General features: G+C 38.6%; 2 protein-coding genes across 2 annotated transcripts; both read right to left on the bottom strand.

The window, feature by feature from the left end:
* Positions 1 to 2,535: 2,535 nt before the first annotated feature.
* zgc:165573 (cysteine-rich and transmembrane domain-containing protein 1) lies at positions 2,536 to 11,714 on the bottom strand. Its single transcript, XM_059345462.1, has 3 exons — positions 11,546 to 11,714; positions 5,572 to 5,894; positions 2,536 to 3,548 (listed from the first exon to the last, which is right to left on the bottom strand). Exons 2-3 carry the CDS (start codon positions 5,873 to 5,875, stop codon positions 3,445 to 3,447), a joined length of 408 nt encoding a protein of 135 aa, XP_059201445.1. The 5' UTR covers positions 5,876 to 5,894; positions 11,546 to 11,714; the 3' UTR covers positions 2,536 to 3,444.
* A 6,502-nt stretch (positions 11,715 to 18,216) lies between these two features.
* eif4ebp3l (eukaryotic translation initiation factor 4E binding protein 3, like) lies at positions 18,217 to 23,095 on the bottom strand. Its single transcript, XM_059346889.1, has 3 exons — positions 22,694 to 23,095; positions 20,483 to 20,659; positions 18,217 to 18,792 (listed from the first exon to the last, which is right to left on the bottom strand). Exons 1-3 carry the CDS (start codon positions 22,824 to 22,826, stop codon positions 18,764 to 18,766), a joined length of 339 nt encoding a protein of 112 aa, XP_059202872.1. The 5' UTR covers positions 22,827 to 23,095; the 3' UTR covers positions 18,217 to 18,763.
* Between the last annotated feature and the right edge of the window lie 357 nt (positions 23,096 to 23,452).

The raw sequence follows: 23,452 nt of genomic DNA, 5'->3' as shown, positions 1-23,452 counted from the left end.
TACAGAGGAGTGACCGTTTCCATCATCCAGCAGTGATTGGTCGACCAGAAAGGCTGAGCAGAGATCACGTTTCCAACAAAAATTCACATACTATAGTATGACTTTTTTGGACATTCCATAATATGGTACTTTTTCTCTTTTTTGGACTAACTATTCTACTACAGACTATTATTGACCCATTGTTAGCATTTTTAGGCATTTTAAAATTTGACATTTTTTTGACAAAAAATGTATGATTTTTATTTAATAGGAAGTAATCTGCTATAATATATAAACAGACTATAATAAGGCAATTTTAAGCATTTTAGGCATTTTTAAGCATTTTAAAATTTAACCATTTTTGACAAAATATTATTTATAAGCTATTTTTGGGCTTACCATAATATAGTGTGGGGGTTTTTCCCGCTATTTTTGGACAAACTATACTAATACATGTATTTTTAGGCTTTTTAAATTTGACAGTTTTTGACAAAAACTGGCATACTTTTTAAAAGTTTCTGACATCCTATTATATGGTGTTTCTCTGTCATTTTTGGAAATATTCTGCTATAAAATATGTAGCAGACTATAATAATGCAATTTTAAGCATTTTTAAATTTGACCATTTTTGACAAAAACTGACTTTTTTAGGGGGTCATTTTTGGACAGCCCACAATATGGTGTTTTTTCGCTATTTTTTTTTTTTTAAAGAGGTATCAACAGACTATAATTGACCAATTTTGAGCATTTTTAGGCATTTTTTAAAAAATGACAATTTTCGACAAAAATCTACATACTTCAGTATGGCTTCTTTTTGAGGGACAAATTTTTTGGGCATACCATAATATGGTGTTTTCTCACTATTTTTGGATAAACTATACTACTACAGACTAATTTTAAGCATTTTTAGGCATTTAAAAAATGACAAATTTTCACAAAGCTCAACACATGACTTTTTTTGAGGGGGTCATTTTTGGACATCCATTGATATGGTGGGGGGGTTTTTTTGTGGTATTTTTAGACAAACTATACCACCACATATACTACCAAAACTCGCCGTATAATGTTTTTTTCCACTCTGTTCGTCATTGTGAGCTAAGTGTGGCAATGTGAAGAGTGATGACTAAAGCCAATGAAATTTTAAAAACAAGTAAGAATACCTGCGTAGGTGAAGAACACGATACTTGAAGATTGTAACTTTAAAGTGTATCAATATTTTATAATAAAAATGAACCAAATGACTATAGTGCTTTCAGAAACTATTCAGAATCCTTCACCTTTTCACATTTTATTCATGCAGCAAAATCATTTTAATTCCTTTTAACCTCATCAATCTGCTCTCAATGCTCCATAATGACAAAGCAAAAACAGGATTAAAGGTTAGGATAGGATTTTTTTTCACCCCTATTACCAAGCCAAATGTGAAATATAAGCATTCATACTTTGCTGTGACCCTCCACTGGCGGATTTGATTGGAGTTCACCAGTGGCAAATTAATTTAATTTTACACAATTTGGAAAAGCACACTTCTGTCTCGATAAGGTCCCACAGCTGACAATACAGCTCAGAGCAAAGACCAAGCTGAACTGCCTGCAACTAAATGTTTATTTTTTATTTTTTTGACATATTATTATCCATCCATTATCCTAAACCGCTTATCTGAATTCGTATCGCGGTTGCTGGAGCCAATCCCTGCTGACATTGGGCGAGAGGCGGGGGAGGTGGCAGACACATCGAGACGGAAGGAAGAAGATGTAAGAAGCTGTGGCCTCGAGGTAACATAAAATGTGAATGGCACTCTTCAGCACCAGTGTTTGCTGAGCTACTGTAAGAACATGGTTGGTTCTGTTGACGAGGAACCTCTCCATTTATTGATAAGAAGGGCTCAGCCTAGGATGATGAAAGCACATCAGTTTAGTTCAAGGCAATTTTACACTAATGAAAACTATTATGAATATATTCTATTTCTTTTTAGGCCAGTAGCACTATAACAATACTTTCATGTTTAATTCCATCATGTTTCGGTAGTTTAATTGATAACAAACCATCATATTTCATAAATGGATCCTTTGTGTAGTACGTCAAATCTTAATCTGAAAAGAAACTGAACCTGTCAGATAATTGTAGTGGAGTAAAAAGTATACTCCACTCTGATATGTAGTGGGGAACCATTACTAAGTAGGAGAACATTGACAAATTCAAGTTTGTACAAATACCTAAAACTATACAGTTCTCTTGTAAATGCACTAAGTTACTTTATACCACACCCTTTAACATACTGTAGCCAGAGCCATAATCCTGTAATTTAGATTGTCACTTTAGTGTAAAACTGTCTCTCCAGTTCTTGAACTTCACTCTTGTGAAACATACTGTTAACGCGTCAGGCAGCCCGCCATTGCTGCAACCAACATCCTGCAGTGGCAGCTGTGTTATAAATAGTTGAATGGATCCTGCCAGGCCCGAAGGCTACAGTATACTGATCTATACTCCCTACTCTCCTTTAACCTCCCACACACCACTCACTCACACAAATACTGAAAATGACAAAGCCTTCCATTTCATGGGAATAAATTGTTTTAATGCAAGTTTCTCATCCAAAGCAAAAAGGCATCTGACAGGTCATTTGGTTTCTTTTTTCTGTTAAGCAATCACAACTTTTTTTTCACATTTTCAGTTTTATCTCCAAGGTAATAAAAATAATATTGGATTTTTTTTTTCATATCAAGATCACCATGAAAAAAAACATCGACTGTGGCCATCGACTGTTATCAAACATAAATCACTGTCATCTTTAAAAATGCATTCCATTTATTGTCATATGATTCCACCTGAAGACAAACGTCGGCAACAACAGCTTCTGTGCAAATCAAAGGGATACATTTCAAGCATCAGCTTCTTAAGAGCGCCCTGTGGCTCATTAACAGCCGGGGTCTTGGTGGCCTTCAGGGTAAGGGGGGGGGGGGGGGGGGGGAGTAGCACAGCTGATGGGAGGTGAGGGAGGACTGGAGATGGTTGACAGGGCAGGCAGGAGTAGTATCTTACAGAGGTAATCATCATAAAGTGCCAAAGAGCCTCACACTAGATGAGCCTGAGATACAAGTGTGTGTGTGTGTGCGTTTGTGTGTGTTTGTTGTGAGTTTGTTGTGTGTTGGTGTAAGATTACAGCGAACAGCCTGAAATTCAGGTTATATTTAGAAGCTCAGTTACAAGCTGCTACAAAGTAGCCCCTGTACCAGGGTCAGTCAGTCAGTCAGTCGGGTAGAGTAAGTGGCTCCGGACAGAGACTTCCATACGGGATCGAGGCAATTATTTATAGACGAGCAAAAGACTTGTAGAGGAAGTGGAGGGGCGGCTTTAAGGGAGTGCTTGGTTTAAGGCAGAAAGGGGAGGGAAAGGATGATGGGGATTCGAGGCACAGAAATGGGGTTGCAGGAGGAGTAATAGGGGTGACCAGTTGGGGAATAGTTATGTCAGCATGTCCCAGAGACAGCAGCAACACAGAGCTGTCCAGCAGGCTGTCAGGCATGTGTCTCCTGTGTCGTCTCTTCTCCTGTCCTCCACCACGTACACTGGAGTGAAAAGAGAGAGAATCGCAGGAGGAAAGAAAAGGGGTCGACAAGGTGATATAGAAAAGAAGGAAAAGAGAATTGAAGACAAATCAAAAAAAGCAATTAGTGATTCCTTTTCTGAAATTGCGTGAAAACCCAGAGATAATTCACCGTCAAGGCTTCAGCGGTGAGCTCAAGTGTAACCATGGCCGCTATGATTTTCCTCTAATTACGTTCATCATGGGAGGCACGTCACCATGGTAATGCCATGGTAGCCCAGAGCCATGATCAGACAGCGTTACAGTTGAGTAACATTAGCACTGCTTTGAGGTATCATTAAACAAATGAAATGAGAGCTTTCAGAACTCCGCACCTCCATGATCCCAACGAGGCATTTCCCGTCACATGTACAGCCTTATTTCACCTTCAGTCAGTACGTCTAAATAAGTCATGTGAAAGGGTTATGTTACCCATATGTGAAGTTTACCATCTGTTCCACGCAGAAAGCAAGTCAAACAACAGGCCTGAATGAATACATCCCTTTCTATTGTGTTTGTCATTAATCATTCATGTGAAGAGAAACACTCGTCCAGCTTTTAACAGCCAGGTGCAATGACTCGTGACATAGGTGAATGTGTTACCAAGGTAACCATCTCCTGGTCAATAGATTAAGTGAAGCTAGCTGACCACTGAACTCTGATAATGATATGACCGGTTAATGATTGGCCAGTATTAAATAATGAATGTCTCTATCAAGATAAGTTGAAGCAAGAATCTGTACAGCAGAACACTCTCCTTTGATCAGCCAGAAGAGGCTTATCTTAAGTCAGTTACATGAGCAGTAACACCTCACTGCTCACTTTAATACATAAAAGGTGTTAACTGTGTCCTCTGGAAGCTTTTTGCATATTCAGATTGAATATTTTACTATAATGTGTGTGCTTTTTGTTTCACAGCTTGTCCTACAGTTCAGTTGAGAGGTGCTACTGCACTCACGCACCTTTTATCTTAGACCTGGCTTGACTTCGCACTTTTTAAACCTTAATTACCTGGACTGCATGCTGAGAGGTTTGGCATTTTGCAGTCCCAGGTGTTGAAACAATTCATGAATCAATCATTTAGCCTGCAGATAGAAAATGGTAGTTGATTAAAAATTGAAAAGTCCCATATTGGAAAACGTGACATTTCCATGTCTAATTTTTAATCTGGTCTAAGTGTTTTGTAGTTATTCAAATCAATCCAACTAGCTTGCCACTGTTAGAGAATACACCGATTACATTACCAACCCTACCATCAACTTTTTTCTTTTCTTCAGATAACAAAAATAAAAACGATTTGATTCATTTTTATGTACCACATTCATCGAATAATAAAAGAAAAACAGACATTTCTAATTTAAATAACATCTCATACAGCAACATAATCTGACCTATAGAGTAATATTTTCATACTACCTGCATATTGTACATACTGGATCAATAATGTATAAACCTACTCATAGCATACCTACAGCTGTTATTCAATGTTTATTATTGACACATCTTATACTTACACTACTGTTTATACTTACCTGCACTGCTGCTTACAGTGTTATACTTTATATATCAGTGTATTCATACCACTATCAATACATTCTATTTTTTCTATATTTTTTGTCAATTCTGTTCTGGTCATAATTCTGGTTAGATGCTAAACTGCATTTTGTTGTCTTCCTACCTGTACCTGTATTGTGCAATCGCAATAAAGTTGACTCTCATCTAATCTAATCAAACAGTGTGGTCTGGCAGATTAGCTTGCCTCTCCTTGTTGTTTGAATCCACCCAGTGACTCTCTCCTGATGCAGCTCTAATTCCAGTCAATCAATCAATCAATATTTTTTTTAAAAACCTATTCTTGATGCAAAATGTAACAGTGTGAGGTGTTACAAAAGCTGAACATTTTGGTATTTGGTAAAAAAAAAAAAAGAAGAGAAAAAAAAGCCTCTTCTTCTTTTTGTTTGAGTGTGTCATATCTGCTTCACTGTCTGTCATGTGTTTCCACCCACCTGTGTTTTTGGGAGCTTCCCCATACATAGGCCCCGGAGGGGGTCCCCCCTGCCAGCCAAACTGTGGTTGTGGTTGTCCAGCATACCCATAAGGAGGCTGTCCTGGGCCAGGATAAGGACCTCCGGGGCCCATTGGTCCGGCATTGTAGCTGGGGTAAGCTGGATTAGGCTGCTCCATGTTCACAGGGTAACCCTGTGGAGGGTAACCTTGAGGTGGGTAGCCTTGTGGAGGTGGGCCTCCAGCTGGGTAGCCTGGAGCAGTGGGTCCACTGCCTGGGTATGGAGGGGGCTGCTCAAAATTCATCTTTGGGTTAACCGATCACCTGAAGGGCAAGAAAAGACAGTGAAAAGAGTGATGGTGTGAATATAGGCACTTATTAGTCTGTTATTTTTTTTAATTTTCACTTATCCTTTATTTATATCTTGAGGAATCATTGAGGGCAAGCCCTCATTTACCATGATGTCGAGAGAAGAAAACATAATGAAAGAACAAACAACAGACAGAACACTTGAAAAACATTCAAAACGGTTACAGTGAAAGGCAGCATTATTAGTTATCATAATTTTAAAATGGCCCATATTTATAATTGTGAGTTTGAGTGAATGTTGTAAGATGTTCCAGGTAGATGCAGCAGCCTCCACATCCAAATTCAGTGCTTGTCCTGTGACCAGTTGGTGGCATGTCGCCTATCAAGACATTATACATGAAAAGGAACCAGTGTATATCTGATATCATAGGTAAAGGTGCCCATCCCACCTTGTTGTATAGAATGCACGATGGGTGGAGTAACTGTCTCCAGTTACGAATGGGTGTGCAGAATGATAAACAGAGTCCAGTGAGGTGAGAGTTGAGGCAGAAGAATGAATATAGATATCAACAGAGTAATCCAGAACTGATAAAAAGACAGCATGAATGATCCGTTTCTTCAGAACAGAGGGAAGTTTGCTTGTTTCTGTACAAGATTTTTTGTTTTAATTTACCTGCAAGTATGTCAATATAAAATTTGAAAGTGAGTTTGTGATCTAACCAGACACCCAGATATTTGTATTGTGAAACTATTCAATGTAGACCATCATCTGCAATATGTCTGGCTCTTGAAAATATCATGTACTTGGTTTTGTCTAAATTGAGAACTAATTTTACATTGAGAAGAGACTGCCGGAGAATTTCAATGGCTGAATGTTAGAGGTGCAATACAGAACTCTTTCATCGAGATCGAGATGGGTATTACAATTTGTTACAGTGTATGTAATGTTGTTAACAAAAATAGTAAACAGGAAATGACCCAGTATTGAACTTTGGTGTAAGCAAGCACCACAGTAATGACAGACAGAGTATGTGTTTACTATGTATGTATCATCATAATGTCAAATAGGGATAACACAAAATAATGCAATAGTAAGTGCACAAAGTCACATATTAGAAATGAGTACAACTTGCTTTTCTACTTTCATGCAGACACACCACTCGAAGAATATCTTTTACACATGTACGATAAAAATTTCTTGCAACCTTGTTTACAAAGAGTTGGGACATTGTCTATAATGAAACAGGATTGCCATCATTTGATAATCCTTTGTGACATATATTCAATTGAAAACTGTCCAAAGCTGTTCAAATGTATGTTATATACACTCTGAAATTGTTTTTATTTACTTTTTACACAGCATCCAGACTTTTTTGGAGCAGGGTTGTTACTTGAAATACATTCATACACTGAATAAGTGTATAACAAATAAATAAAAACCAATTAACATTAGTGCTACAAAATATATTGTTCTGACATTGTGTAAGACTTGAACAAGCAATATTTAGTGTTATAGCAGCATACTGAAAACAGCACAAATGCAGAGCTAAGTACACTTTGATATGTCTTCATTTATTTCAAATAATCGCATATTTTTCTCACACTGTGCAGGCCTAATTTACATGTAGAGTTTAATTAGATTGTATACAGTATGATTACTAGGGTTGCAGTATGTATGCATGGTATAAAAAAGTTAGCATACTGTAAACATTTGCTTATCTATGGTATTGAGAAATATTGGGTCATTTATGTCATACTACTGTGAAGCTTAAAAACAGCTCATCACCGTAGTTTGCAGTTATCTTAATTTGAATGCACTTTAATTCTATCAAGACCAGAACAAATGTGGTATTGTATGGACCGTGCAGAAATATTAGTGAGCGTGTGTGTGTGTGTATACTTCAGTCTCCAGAGTCACATTAGACAATGAATCCCTCTGAGTCCCGATATAAGAACACAACATTTTCACATGGGCACACAAATGATGCAACTGTTTCTCAGAACAGAAAAGCACACAGCATATAGTTTTTCCCTAATCACTCAGCTCATCTCCTGCAGTTTCATGCCTTTGCAGTCTCAAATGACAAACAACCATGGTCCCCACACAGTCACACAGGAATGACAAGCACAGCATATTATTTTCCTGCTTGTTGAGGGTGTCTTATGAGTCAATAGTCAATCACAGCCCCACGTCGGCCCTATCAGAGATAAGCAGCTCCATTTTCTTACTGTTCACACACAGACTTTACAAATGGAGGAGTCAGCTTCACAGTGTGCAGGGTGAGGCTAATCAAATGAGCCATGGGAAAGGAAACGAGAGAAAGAGATTGCAGTGACCACACAGGCCTGTTGTCGTCGTATCTTCACACTTCGTTTTCGTCCTTACTCACAAATGCACACACACAAAACATGAAAGACACCGTGGCAAATTCTCAACATCACACATTCACAGTTTCCATCTGACACGTGAAGAACATATCACATTTAGATTTTGGCGCTGTCCTCTATCAAGGAACTGTTTCTATCACTCACTGTTTGGAAAGTACAATAATTGTTTGTGATCAGCTTTGTGTCTAAAGGTTACTTGTTCCACACTAGACCTCGTGAGAAGGAAGTGCATTTCCCAACCTGCCACTAATGGCTTCTGATAAGGCAGATCCAGGTCCATCACAGCCCTCATGCTAGCCTTCATCACTGGCTCTGCTCATGCAGAACAGCCATAACAAAGGAAAGTGAGCCAGATGGAAAACTGCATCTCAGCTAGGGCCTCCCAGGATTCCTCTGTCACGTTGTATATGTACACTATAAACATCTAAATAGCACTCCAGCTCCTTTCTGCTCGGCTCCTCCATCCACATCCAATCTCCTACATATAACAAAGCAATGCAGTAGCTGTAAAAGGAAAAGGCATTTCTCATATGTGTGGGCAAAAGAATGGTTGCCAATGCCTTTATCTGTATTGGAAAACTGACATTGTATTTATTATGTGGAAAATATTACAGCTTCAATCTCTTTGATTATCTAATCTCATGGTAATAAAATAATACCATGGCTTGAGGATGGCTCTTTGTGAGTCATTATGACTTTATCCTCATTGAACAGCAGCCTTTCTGTGCAGTGCTTTTGAAAAGATGGCTGGACATTTCACCACCTGAATGTGTTCTTAAAGCCACTGACAGATGGCAAGGTCTCTGTAACTATGGTTACCGTGCTCCCGGAGGAACAGACTGATCCCTGATGCTTTGTTTTTGTTGTACCTTAAGGCACCACGGAAGTAGTTCAATAACACAATTATCAGACCTATCTATCTCTCTCTCCCTGTTAACAGGGAAGCTTCTTTGATGGCTGAAGAATCTTTGTCCCCCTCATAAGTCGTTTGTGAGAGAGTGTAGCATTACTGGCTAAAGGCTGAGAAAGGGCACCTTTCAAAGGGATCTTACAAATAATCAGTAATATGACACCAATAAGGATGTCTACAGCACCAAAGTTCACCTTAGAGGTCACCTTCGCCTTTATTGTACCCATATAAATCTGCACCAGTCTTCAGTATGAGAGTAAGTTCTGATGAAAAGTGATTTACATGTCATGTCTGTCCTATGAAGGCTCACACAGCATGTGGGTGTGTTTCATGTATGAGCGTCTTTCATTTGCATGTTTGTCATTGGTTTTACCTGCCGGACTGCAAGAATACGTGAGTGAGCTCAGGAAATGTTTCCACAACAGTACCATGGTGAAAATATCACACAAACACACACACACACAGACACACACGGACAGCACACCTGGGACATCTCTGAATCCATTAAATCCCTCTGACAATGGCATTGTATCAATTTACTTTTATGTGTGTCAATATAATAGCTGCAATAAACACTGTACAATAAAAAGCTACTAAAGAGGTCAAAGTTTGTTTGTTTTTTTACCTCAATCAAAACAACAACCTAAGGAAGGAACAAAACAAGGTACCTCATAAATAAATCTAAAGTTTGTAAACCCATTCTGTTGAGCCAGAATCAACTGTTTTCAAAATGATATTTGACCAGATACTGGGAGAATTTGTATGAATTAACAAGTTCCCTTTTTATGTAGACGTTTTTAACAGGAAATGTATAGTGTTATGATGAAATCGATCATATGATGTCTACTTTTAGAGACAGTTCAGATGTAAATTGTTTTTGTGTGGATTAAGGAGTGATGCATTCAAGATAATATAGTTTCATGTAGGAACTGTGATACGAAAGTGCAATCTGATCACACTGTTTCTGAGAGAGGACAGACATCTCAATGACTGATTTCTCCAATACATACTAATATATCGGAATTTAAATTGTCATTGTGCAACACAGGGTTTCACAACAAAATGCAGATGTGCAATGAGAAAATTGAAAAGCATAGCAGAAACTTGGTGCTTTCCTGTAAGCCATTTTGTAATTTGCATCCTGTAAACAGCAGCAACTCATTAACACAAAAAAATCTTAGTTTAATCCCTAAAATATGTCATAAGAAGGAAGGTGTAAAGCACAAGTCTATGTTGTCATAGTTTGTTTAAAAGGAGCTTAATTTGACTGAGAATATGCTAACACAGGCTGTGTTACACAGCAGTTCTGTAGCCTGCTGCCATGTAAACATACCCTACTACACCTATAGCATCACAAGACCAACATTTAGCTAGTGCATGTGAAAACACCACATTGGCCCTAATTAGGAAGAGTCAGAACCACAGCCATCTCTCTCTCTCACACACACACACACACACACACACACACATACACGAAGGCAAACACACACTGTCAAGTCACGACAAACTATGGTCTTGCCCTTTCTCAACTAAATTATGGGAAGATATTTGTAACCTGGCTTCTTTTTCGATTGGACCTCATTTGTCCCTGTGCTTTGAACATATACTGTTTGGTTTCACCGACTTTCCTTTTGCAAAAGAAAAACAGTGCTATATCATCAATCTCATGATACAGCTAGCCAAATGGCATATCCATAAATGTCGGTACGTTAATCAAAAACCTCTCTTTCTTGTCTTTCAAAATGAAACCAAACAATATATTAAGTCTATTAAGAAATCTACCAACATGAAAGCTACAAAAACTTTGAATGTATTTCCACTTTACAATGTTTTTGTATGAAAGCTTGCCTCTGTATTGTTGAAACCCCCTGACGGCGTTTTGTTGGTATATTGTCTTGTACTGCACCATGTTGCTTTAATGAAGTTTAAAAAATAAATAAATAAAAATAAAGATATTAATCACGACGAACTGACACATTTAAAAAAAACAATATGAATGTACAGTAATCAAAGTCTTTGTTTGCTACAAACTAACGGGACATTTCGCCGCATAACATCAATTTCAGTGCCGCTATTAAGCCAGGTTATTAGCTTAATATTACCACATATTAGGCCTTTCCCCCCAGTATTAAAGGTCTATTTCTATCACTATTGCAGTAGTATGTGTATATTTCACGCCGACGTTAGGTTACGTTATCAGTTCAATGTTTAAGACGTTTAATAAGCTACGAGCAGAGGCCGAGTAGAAGTGGTACCTGCAGGCCACAACCAGTACACTACCGCTCACTGTTCGAGCCTCTAAGTTCGTGATGACTCGGCTCATTAACACCCAAAAAATAACAATAACGGACATGTGTGGACCACCTACCTGTGAATAAATAGTATCCCGGTCTGTTGTAAACAGCAGAAATGTGTGAGTGGAAAGAAACTCCTTCCGTCTTCAGAGTTTACTAAAAAAATGTACCCGCAATGAGCGACCCTCCTGAGTCCAGAAACCCAGTGCGTATCGGTAACGCGTTTGCGGGACGTGACGTCATTTGAAGGGTACGGCACAGAGGAGTGCTCGTGGGCAACAAAAGAGCTGATTGGCTGATGCGACAGTCGATGCTCGCAGCGTCCAATCAGAAGACAGAGCGATGACCAGTGGGGACGTCAGGGAAAAAGCGATGACTCCTGATCATCTGACTTGATAAAAGATTAAAAAAGGCCCACATCACCAAGTCCATGACGAAATAAATACGAGGAGAGAGGATGGGTGACTCATTACCGTTAATCAGTGACCTGCTTGCTTTAACCTTTGGAACTTTATTTTAAATTTTGTTTTAATAAGCTCTGCAAACGTTAATGTTGAAGTAAATATGACATAACTGCATATATCAACACATATTTCAGAGGTCTTTAATTTGGCTGCATCATTGTGTTTTTATTCTCTATGCACCTGCTGGCTGAGCTGCAGTACTACTTTTCTCCCAGCAGATGTCAGACTATTCACAGTCTATTCTTCTCTGAGTTGCAGGTTGTTGCTCTTGAACAGAAATCAACAGGCAATGACTTGTTGAACTGGTGTGTTGTTGTGTATGCTAACATATCTACCAGTGTTTGGTTATATTTTTGTTTTCGGAAATGTATGATCGGTATCAGAGAACGGCCCTCCAATGTAAATTCAGCATATGGAGAGTGCTTAAATGTACCTAATTTCAGCTCAATTTGCATTAAAACCATAGACTGTATAAATAAGAAAGAACCAATGAATGCCAATTATCTGGGTTACAAGGTCCCAATAGTATGTTTGTGTAACTGTAAGATGTTGTGTGAGATATATCCCAGTGAGTCTGCTCAGTTTCTGTTATGACAAGAGAGATATGGCTGTGGGGCCTCCCTGCACATGTTGAGCTTTAACGTTGTTGCTGCTGTTTTTAGGTGGGCAGTGACAAGACAGCTCACAGACAGAGTGAAGAACGCTTGCACATACTTGCAAACAGATGCATATGTATGTAGTGTATTGTGCATTTAAATGTACAGCACATAAAGGCCTGTGGTGTAGCAGCAGTGGGAGGTGGATCTATATGTTACATACTGCTGCTGTAACAAAGTATCATATTATACATACCATATGTATATTATTAATATCTAATGTAATAACTATAGCCATCTAATATGCACCACACATACATACAAGGGGTGGGGACAGGATTGTGAAACTTCATCTCAGTTTCTCCATCAGACACATTACATGAGTACAGTATGAACATAGTAGCATACCAGCAGCCAGCCAGCTTGACAGCTGCTATTGACAGAACTTAAAAGGAAATAGTCTCTATTCTGCAAGGTGATACCACACCACGTACCAACATGTGATAACAGCTCACACAATGAGTGTGTACAATAGCAAGCATATAACAACAGATAGAGTTTGAGACCTGTGGTGGCCTGAGAAACAAGGACCCGACCTTTGACATACACGCATCAAGCTATATTTACAGCTGGTTCAAAGTCATGCATGGAAAACATGTTGGTGAAAGGTACTGTTACTGGTGACACATTAGGCAATAGCCTAGCAGCAACCGTTAAAAGACTGCCCTGAGGCATTTCAATGATTCTGCAACAAACAGGAAATAATAGTTTCTTGCATAGTGAGAAAGGCATAGTGAGTTACTGTTTACTGAGTTACTGTTTGTCATTTTCTACACGTTAAGACCTCCATGTAGTAGTATATTTGTTGCAAAAGTCACTTCAGATTAGAACAGTGATGAAATATACTTCTCTATGAATCTAATGTAATCCAAGAACTCAAATCTGAGACACATGCTGTTCATAAAGAGCAGCACATCTAGGAACTGAGTACGATCTATTCAACAAAAGTCACTCTTAAAATCAGTTGGCATTATTCCTGCAAAGTAAAGGTGTGTTCATGCATGAGACAAACATGCAGTCCACTTCGGTCCCCGTCCCCACCCTGTCAGTGTAGACGTGATCAAGCAGGCCGTGTGTACGAGTGTCTGTTTACATCGTCACCCCGGCAATTCAGCCCAAGCCCAAACCAACAGCTTCAGCAGGAGCCGCTGACAAAAATAGAGCCTTGTCAGCCGGCCCCCGACTCAACCCTCTTACAGGGAAAATGGGGGAAGGGATGAAAGGGGGACATTAGTTTGTCTAAGGAAAAGGGCAATGGAGCATGATTACCAGAGTTCATTGAAACTCAGAGGGAAGGCCAGAATGGCTGTCTGGAGTGAAGTTGTTTACAGTGATACAAGGCTGATATTTTCCAAAACAACATTTTGTATGGCAATCAAACAAATGACTGGTTCTCCACAAGCCAAGATGATGCATTTTATATCAGGAGCAGGCAGAACATTGTGTCACATTTACATACTTATAGTACCTATTATGATTCTGTGTAATGTGTAATGCAGTTATATAGCATTAAATCTTTTTTCTCTAAAATTATGACTATTTTTACATTTGAAATATAAACTATACTATACTTTGCTGTGCTCACAATATAAAAATGCAGAGGTTTGTAGAATCCATCACATCTTCAAACAATAAAATAAGTCTTGTCAAGTGCATGTTTACAGACACTTTTGGCTCTGTGATGGATACCTTGTCTAGAAACGTACCGACGAGCTTATGTGTCACTGTCACATGCCTCGAGAGAAACGTGCCACCAAGGATCTCCCACTGTGAGCATTGGATAACCACTGCTACAGACACTTCTCGACACAATCACGTTTATCAATTTATAAATGTTAAAAATAACAAATGGCAAATGATCAAATGTGGTGCATGTGTTTTTGTTGCTGCTGTTTACATTTTCCCTAATATAAATCTGTTGTGCAACCCTTTGCAGCAGGCCAGAACGCTCCAAACCAAACTGTTACAACATATCTGATTTATCTATATAACTGTGCTTTTGTTTTACCCTCACACACATAAACTCATACTTATACATATATATTTACTTTTGTAAGTTACATGTATTATGTTTTGGTTTAATTCTGAATGAAGTGAGATTATTTTTATAAGCCTTTAGGGTTTTTGAATCTCACACGTGCAACTTGTTTCTTTTCTTTTGTGGTTGTGTTTTGTTTTGTTTTCAAATCGAAATGTGGTTTACAATGACAATAAATGACAAAATAGAGAGTGCTGGTCATGCTGTTGTACAGTTGGACAATAAATTAGATTTTTTTCTTTCAAAGTGAACTTTAAATCTGTAATCATAGTGATACATGTTCATATAGTATCTCATCTCATTTTATACACCTGTAGCGTAGCAGTCCTCACCCCTCTTTCTATGTCGATGTCCATCTCAGAATGGCATGTGATGATTACATCAGGTGAACTAGTGAATGTGCATGTGGATAAAATAACCCACTCCCCCCCATGTGTGTATCATTTTCATATCAGTTTCATATCACCTCTCTGCCAGACAGGAAATCCATGAATGACGCTAGCATGTGCCATTTTTCAGTCACCTGGCCTTGTTCTCACATGCATCTAGTACAAACATACACACAAACTTGTTCAAACAGTACATTAGGGTCACTCAGCACGTTTTACCAAAACAGCTGTTTTAGTATTACCCTGACTTTTGGCATAGAGTTATCTTATCATCCTGTGCTGCAGTGGGACCAGTCTGAGTCCAGTATTTGCTGTATGGGGCACAGTACCACTGTCTGACACAGAGCAAGTTTACTTTGCATGCTCTTGTAAGAAGCGTGGTGGTTCAAATACTGAGCACATGTTTAAACCAGCTCTGAGTCTCATCATGATTTATTTATGAAGCCTTGTAAGTCAGAGCCTCCTGGCCAAAAGTCAGTCAGTAATAACTTTGATGTAATGCAAAGTGGTCACCAGTTACACCTGCAAGGCCATGGGACTAAACCAGCCGGGCAGACTGACCCACATTAAACATGACTCACATGGAGCTGCTTATCCGCTCTCACTTGAAGATACTGTATACCTTGACATCATCAAAATCCAAGTTTTGGGGTCAAAATGTGCTGAGACAAATCTGCCATACAAAGCCTAACTGCAGTAACTACATTTTCGGTCGAAATTGAGTTATAACTAAAAATTAACTCCTTGATGTTTGTTTTATCTTGTGACAAAGTTTTAGGTTTTAATTTTGCTTTATTTCAGAGAAATAATGATTTTAAAATTGCAGTAACTATAAAATCCAGAAAAAAAGTGAGATAAAATTAAATTAAGACTAAAATACAACATTACTTTATACTATTAAGTCTAAAACACACAAATCTTTGAATCGAGTTGTCAAACATTTTTAAATACACTTATAACAAAGTCAATTTGAAAATGTTTATTTACTGAAAACAAAATATAAAAGCTGAAAGAAGACAACAACATTATAGTTACTTTACTCTTTACTGTGCATTACTATTAAAACCGTTTACAGCAATGCAAAACCAGTGCACTAACTACGTTTTTGGGGTCAAAGGTCAAATAAATCGTCATAATTTTTTAGCATAAAAATGACATCATCAATAGATGTAGAAATAGGTGCCATATCACTGATCTACCTATAACCAATTTGGTTGACCAGTAAAAAAAAACGTTAAAAAAAACCTCTAAAGCAGTTTTTCCTCAGTTTTACCCTTTGTGTAGTTACTGCAGTTAGGCTTTATAGGGCAGAAATATTTCTGCCCTATCTGCCCCAACACATCTCATATACCTAGTAAATCCACATTTACATATCTGATGTGTCTGGTGAAGTACTAGCAGGTGTTATACCCCACCCCCATGCTGCAGTGGGGTTTCAATATGCCTGGCCTTTGAGCTGCAGCTGACCTCATTCCTTACACAGCAGACCTAGTCCTACAGTCAGCCTCCCTAATCTCCCCAAACCTATAGATCAACGTCTGGGAGAAGCAGGCATACCTAGCCCTGGCTATGTTGATAGTGTGAGAAACTGAGTACAAAGTGTACACACATCTCTGTAGCCTTCAGCCTTTCAGCAACATGTGCGAATGGTGCACTTTGAATTCAACAACTCCTGTTGTTCAAAAATATTAAGATTTTATCATTGCTTATATCTCTTTTTTATGAGTTCTATGAGAACGGCAAAGCTTTTTCCAATGACAATACTAGTAATTTTACATTGCATAACACTGGTTGCTGGCCTACTGCAGCCTTGATTGTTGAAATTTTTTTCGTCTTATTGTGACTTTAATTGTTTAAAGCTCAGATCTCCAAAAGTCACACAATAACACAATTTAAAAGACTGAGGCTGCAGTAGAGGTGGGCAATATATGGTCTACGATAACATTGTTAACAATTTTTTTCACAATGTGTAATTTTACATTGTTGAGGATTTATAATATCTCAAGAAAACAAACGAAAGGCGCATAGATGGTAGAGGAGAGGTGCATGAAAGTTACTTTGCTATTATTTAGAAATTATAATGTGCCACTTATTTGCTCATGCTTGTATGCTGCACGATTTACCTCAAGAGAGAAAACCATTTAATGTCTCTACATTGAAGTTTAGTTGGGAGTCTCTTGAATGCTCCAGTTTAAAGAAAATAAACAAGAGTTGTTGTTCTGAAACATTGTGTTCATCCATATATGTCCTGGTAAGCAAGAAGAATTTTAACAGCTTTTTTTGGTAATCACATTTTAAAGAATATAGTTATTGTAAAATTAAAAAAAAAAAAAATCAAGTTTAATTTTTTGCCCACATAGCCCACCCCTAAGCTGCAGTAGACTAACAACTCCCACGTTTTGTGAGGCAAATGACTGTCTAGGCCAATGGAGTCTGGTTATAAAGAGATAACAGAATGGTTTCAGGTCCCCCTGCATAAACCTAAACAAGGCTGTCAGTCAGCAAACTAAAGGGGGGAAACATTCTGTAGTGTACACTTAAAACTTCTATTTAAAACTTGTTGTGCTAGTGCCCCATCAATAGCAGTGCATTGCTTTGCTTCCGTGCTGGTACTCCTGCCCGTTTCTCCAAAATGGGGACATGCTGACCACCATCTACTGTAGGTAAAATCAGAACTATTCCTTTAAGATATTTCCAACTAGACGTATTCCATCTAAAGGAATAAAATACGCTTTTGTTTGACCTACATGCTAATAACTGAGCCTTAAGCTTAAGTGCTTAATCAACTCAACACAGATGGGCCAAGTCTGTCCGACTGTGAGCACAAAGGCATACCATTCCATACATGAGCTGATTATGCAACTACTTAACATGTACATTTCTGTAGCTACATGCTTTTCCATTACACAAGGTGTTGCAGAACAGAACATTAGATACAGCTCTTCCTGGTTGCACTGTATACTAGACATGCATTAATAGACCACAGATTTGCCTTGTATGCTTATAAAATACAAGCATTAAGCACCAGGGACCATGGTTCCATCGCTTTAACAAAACATGTAAGGCTTCAAATTCAGTTAATACTATAAAAAAAAAAAACTTGCATGATTTTTATTAAACTTCATATCACAGATACAAAGAATAACCTCACCATAAACATAGGATTATATAGCTCATACAAAGCACACTCACAAGTAATTTTCTGACAGTTTGAATAGCCTTTATTTGAAATCATTCACATTTCAGCTCTTCCTCCATAAAAAAACAGAAGGAGCTGATTTTCAGTAGGCTGTGACCCCCAGCATTAGGAGACACCCATCACAAAGAAAGTTAGCCGTCCATTTTGGGGGGCAAATACAACAAAACAACTGATGCCTGCAGTGAAAAACTCTACATGTCTTAATGTAATCATCTTATATTCCCCAAATAAAAAATAGGCTACATTGTACAATGTTATTTACAAAAGATTAAAAAAAGTGAAATCAAAATGGATTTTTTCAATCCTGCTGCAGCTCTGAAGTGAGTGAGCAACCAATCAGCCCATTAAATACCATTTCTTTGCTTAACACGCGTTTTTAGGGTCAAAAACACCCTAAAGTTTAACTTTTCCATTATTTTTGGTTCCTCACAAAAGCTTTTATTTTAAAAAAGGTGAAAAAAAAGCTTTATATGTAATGCATTACAGTCATTAATGACCTTGGAGGTGTTTTAACTAATAACTCTCCACAGGAGGTAATACTGGAGTTCAGATGTCCATCTCAAACTGGTTGTCATCTGTAGAGAAGGGAGAGAGCAAATGGTTAAGATTATTAAAAGGGACGTTTGACAATCAGCTGGCAGTTTAAAGTTCTGTTTACAACATAAGCACAACCACACCTTAACGGACCACAGAGAAAGTCACAAAGTGCAGTCCTTATCAACACATGCATACATAACTGGCAAGAAAGAAGAAAAAAAAAAGCAAAACATTGACTGAATGGGTTCAGCTCACAAATCGACTGTATGACATGTCCTATGTGTTTACCAACTCAGACAAGGGAGACAGAGGAGAAAGGGGGTCAACACTAATCCCCCATGGTCTTTAATTTGACAGCAGGAATGGAGAGGGTCAAGCTCATGGTTTGATGTAGGTTTCTCAATAACAAAAAATATCTGTCTCAACTTGCCCATGAGCCCAAACCTTTGCTTACTCTGCCATGACTTGTTGCCAAAAGGAGGTCTTTCATCTCCAACAAGTCATTTTATCCTCAAGTAGAAACACAGAAAATTCAGCAAGCCCATATATTTCATAATAAATTAACAATTGGCACTATCAGCCTAAATAAAGCAATTGTATACAATATGAAATATATAATGATTGTTTAGATAATAAGCCCCTGGCCTACTTTTATAAGCCTGGTTAAACCCATGAAGGCACAGGCCCTGAAAGACTAAAATAACACATGGCGATAATGACTGAGCCCTCATGTCCCAGTCCTCAACACAGCACAACTGCTGTGCTGCAAAAATGTAGGCACGGCATGGCAGGAACACATGGTTCACCTATCTGCTGTACGTGCACATGCCGACTACTCATGACAACGTAAAATGACGAGTCATGGTAGAAACAAAAAAGAGCTGCAGGTTCAACACATGTGGAAAAACATTCGATGCATAAGGGAAGTGTTCAGTTCTCCTATTAGACAAGGCCACAACTTGTGAATTGAGAGGGATGTTTTGGGTTTATAAGTCCACAGAAAGCATGAAATACATATAGACATTAGAGCTAGACCGATATATGGGCTGACCAATATTCTGGGCTGATATTTGCCTATAAAAAGGTCATGTTAAGATTGTAATACATGTTGTCCAATATGCACCGATGTGAACATCACAACATACGATGCAGACGATGCCTGGGGTCATTTAGAAACGGTGTAAAATGTAATGTTTTTTTGTTTTTTTTAATCATCAAAGTCAGTGTTCAACTACAAAATAACTAAAGTCTGAGCATTAAATATACTCTTTGTACAGTTTAATTTTATACATATAAAAAGGATAAGCAAACTTTTACATTGTTTTATTTACATTTTGAACATTCAAACTTTTATGGCATCAGGGTTGAAGATATAGTATGTTGCTCACATATTTTTTAAAATTTGTTCATAGTGGAATATGTTACATGTATAATGTTAAATATTCTTAATGTCTTATTTGCTTAATAAAGAAGCCTTCAGATTACTTTTGCATTGTCATATTGGTGCACAATCCACACAGTAAAGGTATATTTTCATTCCTGCTTAAAAATTCACAATATCAGCAAACAGATAAGTTACTGGTGATTTTTTTCTGCTCTTAAAATCTGCCTCATATAAAAACACCCTCACTTTCCAGGCTCTAATGAACATGTGTTTGCACAAAAACTTGGAAATGTTTGTTTACCAGTAAAGTCTGCTGTATGAAAATAGTCAAGTTATCAGTTTACCTGCAATGTCCTTCTCTTCCTCCTCTGCCTCCTCTTTGAGATCCTGCAGTTTCCCCATGGGGTGTGCAGCAGGTACTGTGACCCCTGGGATCTGGGGAAGACAGCATGGGGGAGTCCGGGCGAGAGGGGAGTTTCGACAATCTAACAGAAACTTCCTGTCATAGATGATACGAGTACCTGTGTTGGAGAGACAAGAAAATAAAGAAAATCTGGTGTTTGATCTGCAGTAAACAAACATCTAATCACACTTCTTGTTAGCATGTAAAGTTAACTCTCTGATACAAACACCACAACAAATCCTGCAATATCTAAAATATGATAGCCCAGTAGTGCATCTTTGCATCTTGCCAAGGTACACATCTGTGGAGTTAAGTATCATCTTCCTCTACTGGAAGGAATTGCATTGGGAAAAGGAAGGTTCTGTGTGTGCACAGAGGGCGGGTTGAAGGCTGCCACTGCAGTGAGTTCTAGGAAATCATAGTACAAAACATTCTGTCTTTGAAGCAAGAGGCCTTGAGATTAGAGCCACATGTTCATTCTTTGACTGGATAAAATCCTAAACATTGACAGCAGATGTGACGAGCTTAGGTGTGTATCCAAGAATGGCTTTTCTCAAAGCGACGATACAGTTTAAGCACAACTCTGCAGCTTGCCCGTTTTAAACGCTTCTTGGCACATCTCATGTCTGTTGAACTTGGACTCAGGCCAACTCCAAGCGAAAACAGCGTCATAAATGCTGTGTTGTGATAAGTTTGACCAGGATGTGACAAGAGACGAGGAGCTGACTGCTGCTTCTTTAGTGGAGTTTGAACCATTCTGTACAGTATCCGCTCAAACTCGCAACGAGGAAAAACACGTTATGTAATACCTGCGGTGAGCGGTCTGTCCTGGACAAAGGGAAGCATAGCAGAGGGGGGAGGAAGAGAGAGAAATAGAATTGGGGCAAGGAAAGGGGGCTGGAATGCAAGCTATAGCACAAGCAATGCATAGCAAGGCAGCATCAGGGTGCAGAGTGGTTGTGTAACAAAGGGGTCACCCCAGCAGCACATGGCATGGCCCCAGTAGAGTGAAATGTGTTGCACATAAACTGGAATAACAAGTCAAAAGTTTGTGTTGCACATTCCTAGGCTGTGTTTACCAATGCCGTTAATCTTGGGTACAATTTTTTTTTTAAATATTGCATACACTGCCCATGCATTAGACATTTCCTTTCCCCTCCTCCTCCTCTTAACTTGTACAGAACGTTCTCTACTGTTCCTGAAATGCAAAGCAGAGAGCAGCGGGGATAGGACAGCGCTCGACTCCTCCACCATGGCAGAGACCAATCACTCTGCTGTTCTGGCAGCTGGAAACATACACCCTCTTTAAATCACAAGTCACGGGTTAGACAGATCTCCTTGTTATCTTTAGACATCAGTGTTTCAATACAGCAACAAGTGACTGTGTGTGTCCACAGTGCAGTGTGTGCCATTATGTTTTTATTTGCCATGTCAAATATCTCATGCGAGTTTCTACTTTTTCTGCCATCAGCAATAAAAATGTATACATGTATGTTACTGTGTAGAATTGAGTGATTTGAAGTTTAAATTAAATATATAAAGAACAAGTGTAAAAAGCACAACACGACAATTCTACTCCTTAAAGAATCCTCACTAGCACTTATTACTGCACTAATGGCTCTTATTGCACTATACCTTGATTGTTCCCCCTTTTTCTTGTAAGTCGCTTTGGATAAAAGCGTCTGCAAAATGACTAAATGTAAACGCGGACTACTTATGGATTAGTTTTAGTTTATGTAAAAGTACTTGACTTAATTGTTTGGTTCACCTTGCCAAAATCAACAGAGCAAAGTTGTTGACAACAAGAGAGCTGCAGCCAACTGTCACTGTGCAGAATGGGAGCAACAAGGCAACTTCAAGTTATAATAAATAACATTTAGAAATGGTGATTTCATGGTGCTTTGATGAGCTAAATATTAACGAGAGCTATGGTAAATAAAACGATACTTTTATCAACTTTTTATATGTTTGTATTGTTCTCGCTAGAGCTCATCATTGAGATGTGAGCATTGTCACGTATGCACAAACACTTGAGTTGTAGCTACTGAAGTTAGTAAACTTTTCTGGGAAGCTCCATTGTGTAAAGAATTTCAGAAAACAAACTGCTGAATATTAAATATGCAGAGAAAGCATGGCACTAAACAAGTCTTACCTCCAGGCGTGGTGGAGAAGAGGGTCCCCCCGGGTGTCTGGCTGTAACAGTCGGGTAGCTGGGACCAGTCCTTCAGGGTGAGCACCCTGGTGGGGATGGGGCAGCTTTTAACTTCATTTTTGCCAGTCGACATGCTAGCTTTAGCGTAGCTGCTGCAGGCGAAGTGGGACAAGTGGTTTTAAAAGTCCTCAAACTCGCTTGATAACGCTGGCGCACAGCTTTACACAAAGACGGACGGCTTCAAAGTTGGTGGTATTTTACAGTTGACGGCTACCAAAGTAAAAGTTACACAACTTTAACTTGTAGAAACGAGAATTCAAGCAAGCTCTGAGTTTGGGGCCCGGTGGCGTCCGTCTCTACAAGCAGCTACCAAACGCTACCATGTGCTGTATTTGTAGCACCCACAGCTGCAGCAGCCACTCGTGATGTTTTTGTGCAACAGCTATGAGACACGTGGGGCAACGTCTAGGTGGTGCGAATGTTTAATTCTAAGCTCCGGTCCACGGGGGCGGTGATAACATTGGAGGAAGAGGAATAAAATATCGATTGTTAAATATTACGATGAGAACATAATAATAGAAGTATGTTATTTTGCACTAGAGGAGATAAACCACTGTTAAAAGTTTAAATGTAAAGTTATTACCAGCTTGTCAGTCTCACATATGAAGCTGATGTCTTGACTTCAGCGCTTTAATGTGGCATGTATGCAATGTATTGTAACACAGAAATTAAAATAATTATTTTTTAAATGAGTCACTA

Source organism: Centropristis striata, chromosome 12 (genome assembly GCF_030273125.1).
Source record: "Centropristis striata isolate RG_2023a ecotype Rhode Island chromosome 12, C.striata_1.0, whole genome shotgun sequence".
In the NCBI taxonomy this organism is placed as follows: domain Eukaryota; kingdom Metazoa; phylum Chordata; class Actinopteri; order Perciformes; family Serranidae; genus Centropristis; species Centropristis striata.
This window is presented reverse-complemented; position numbering and strand designations above follow the sequence as displayed.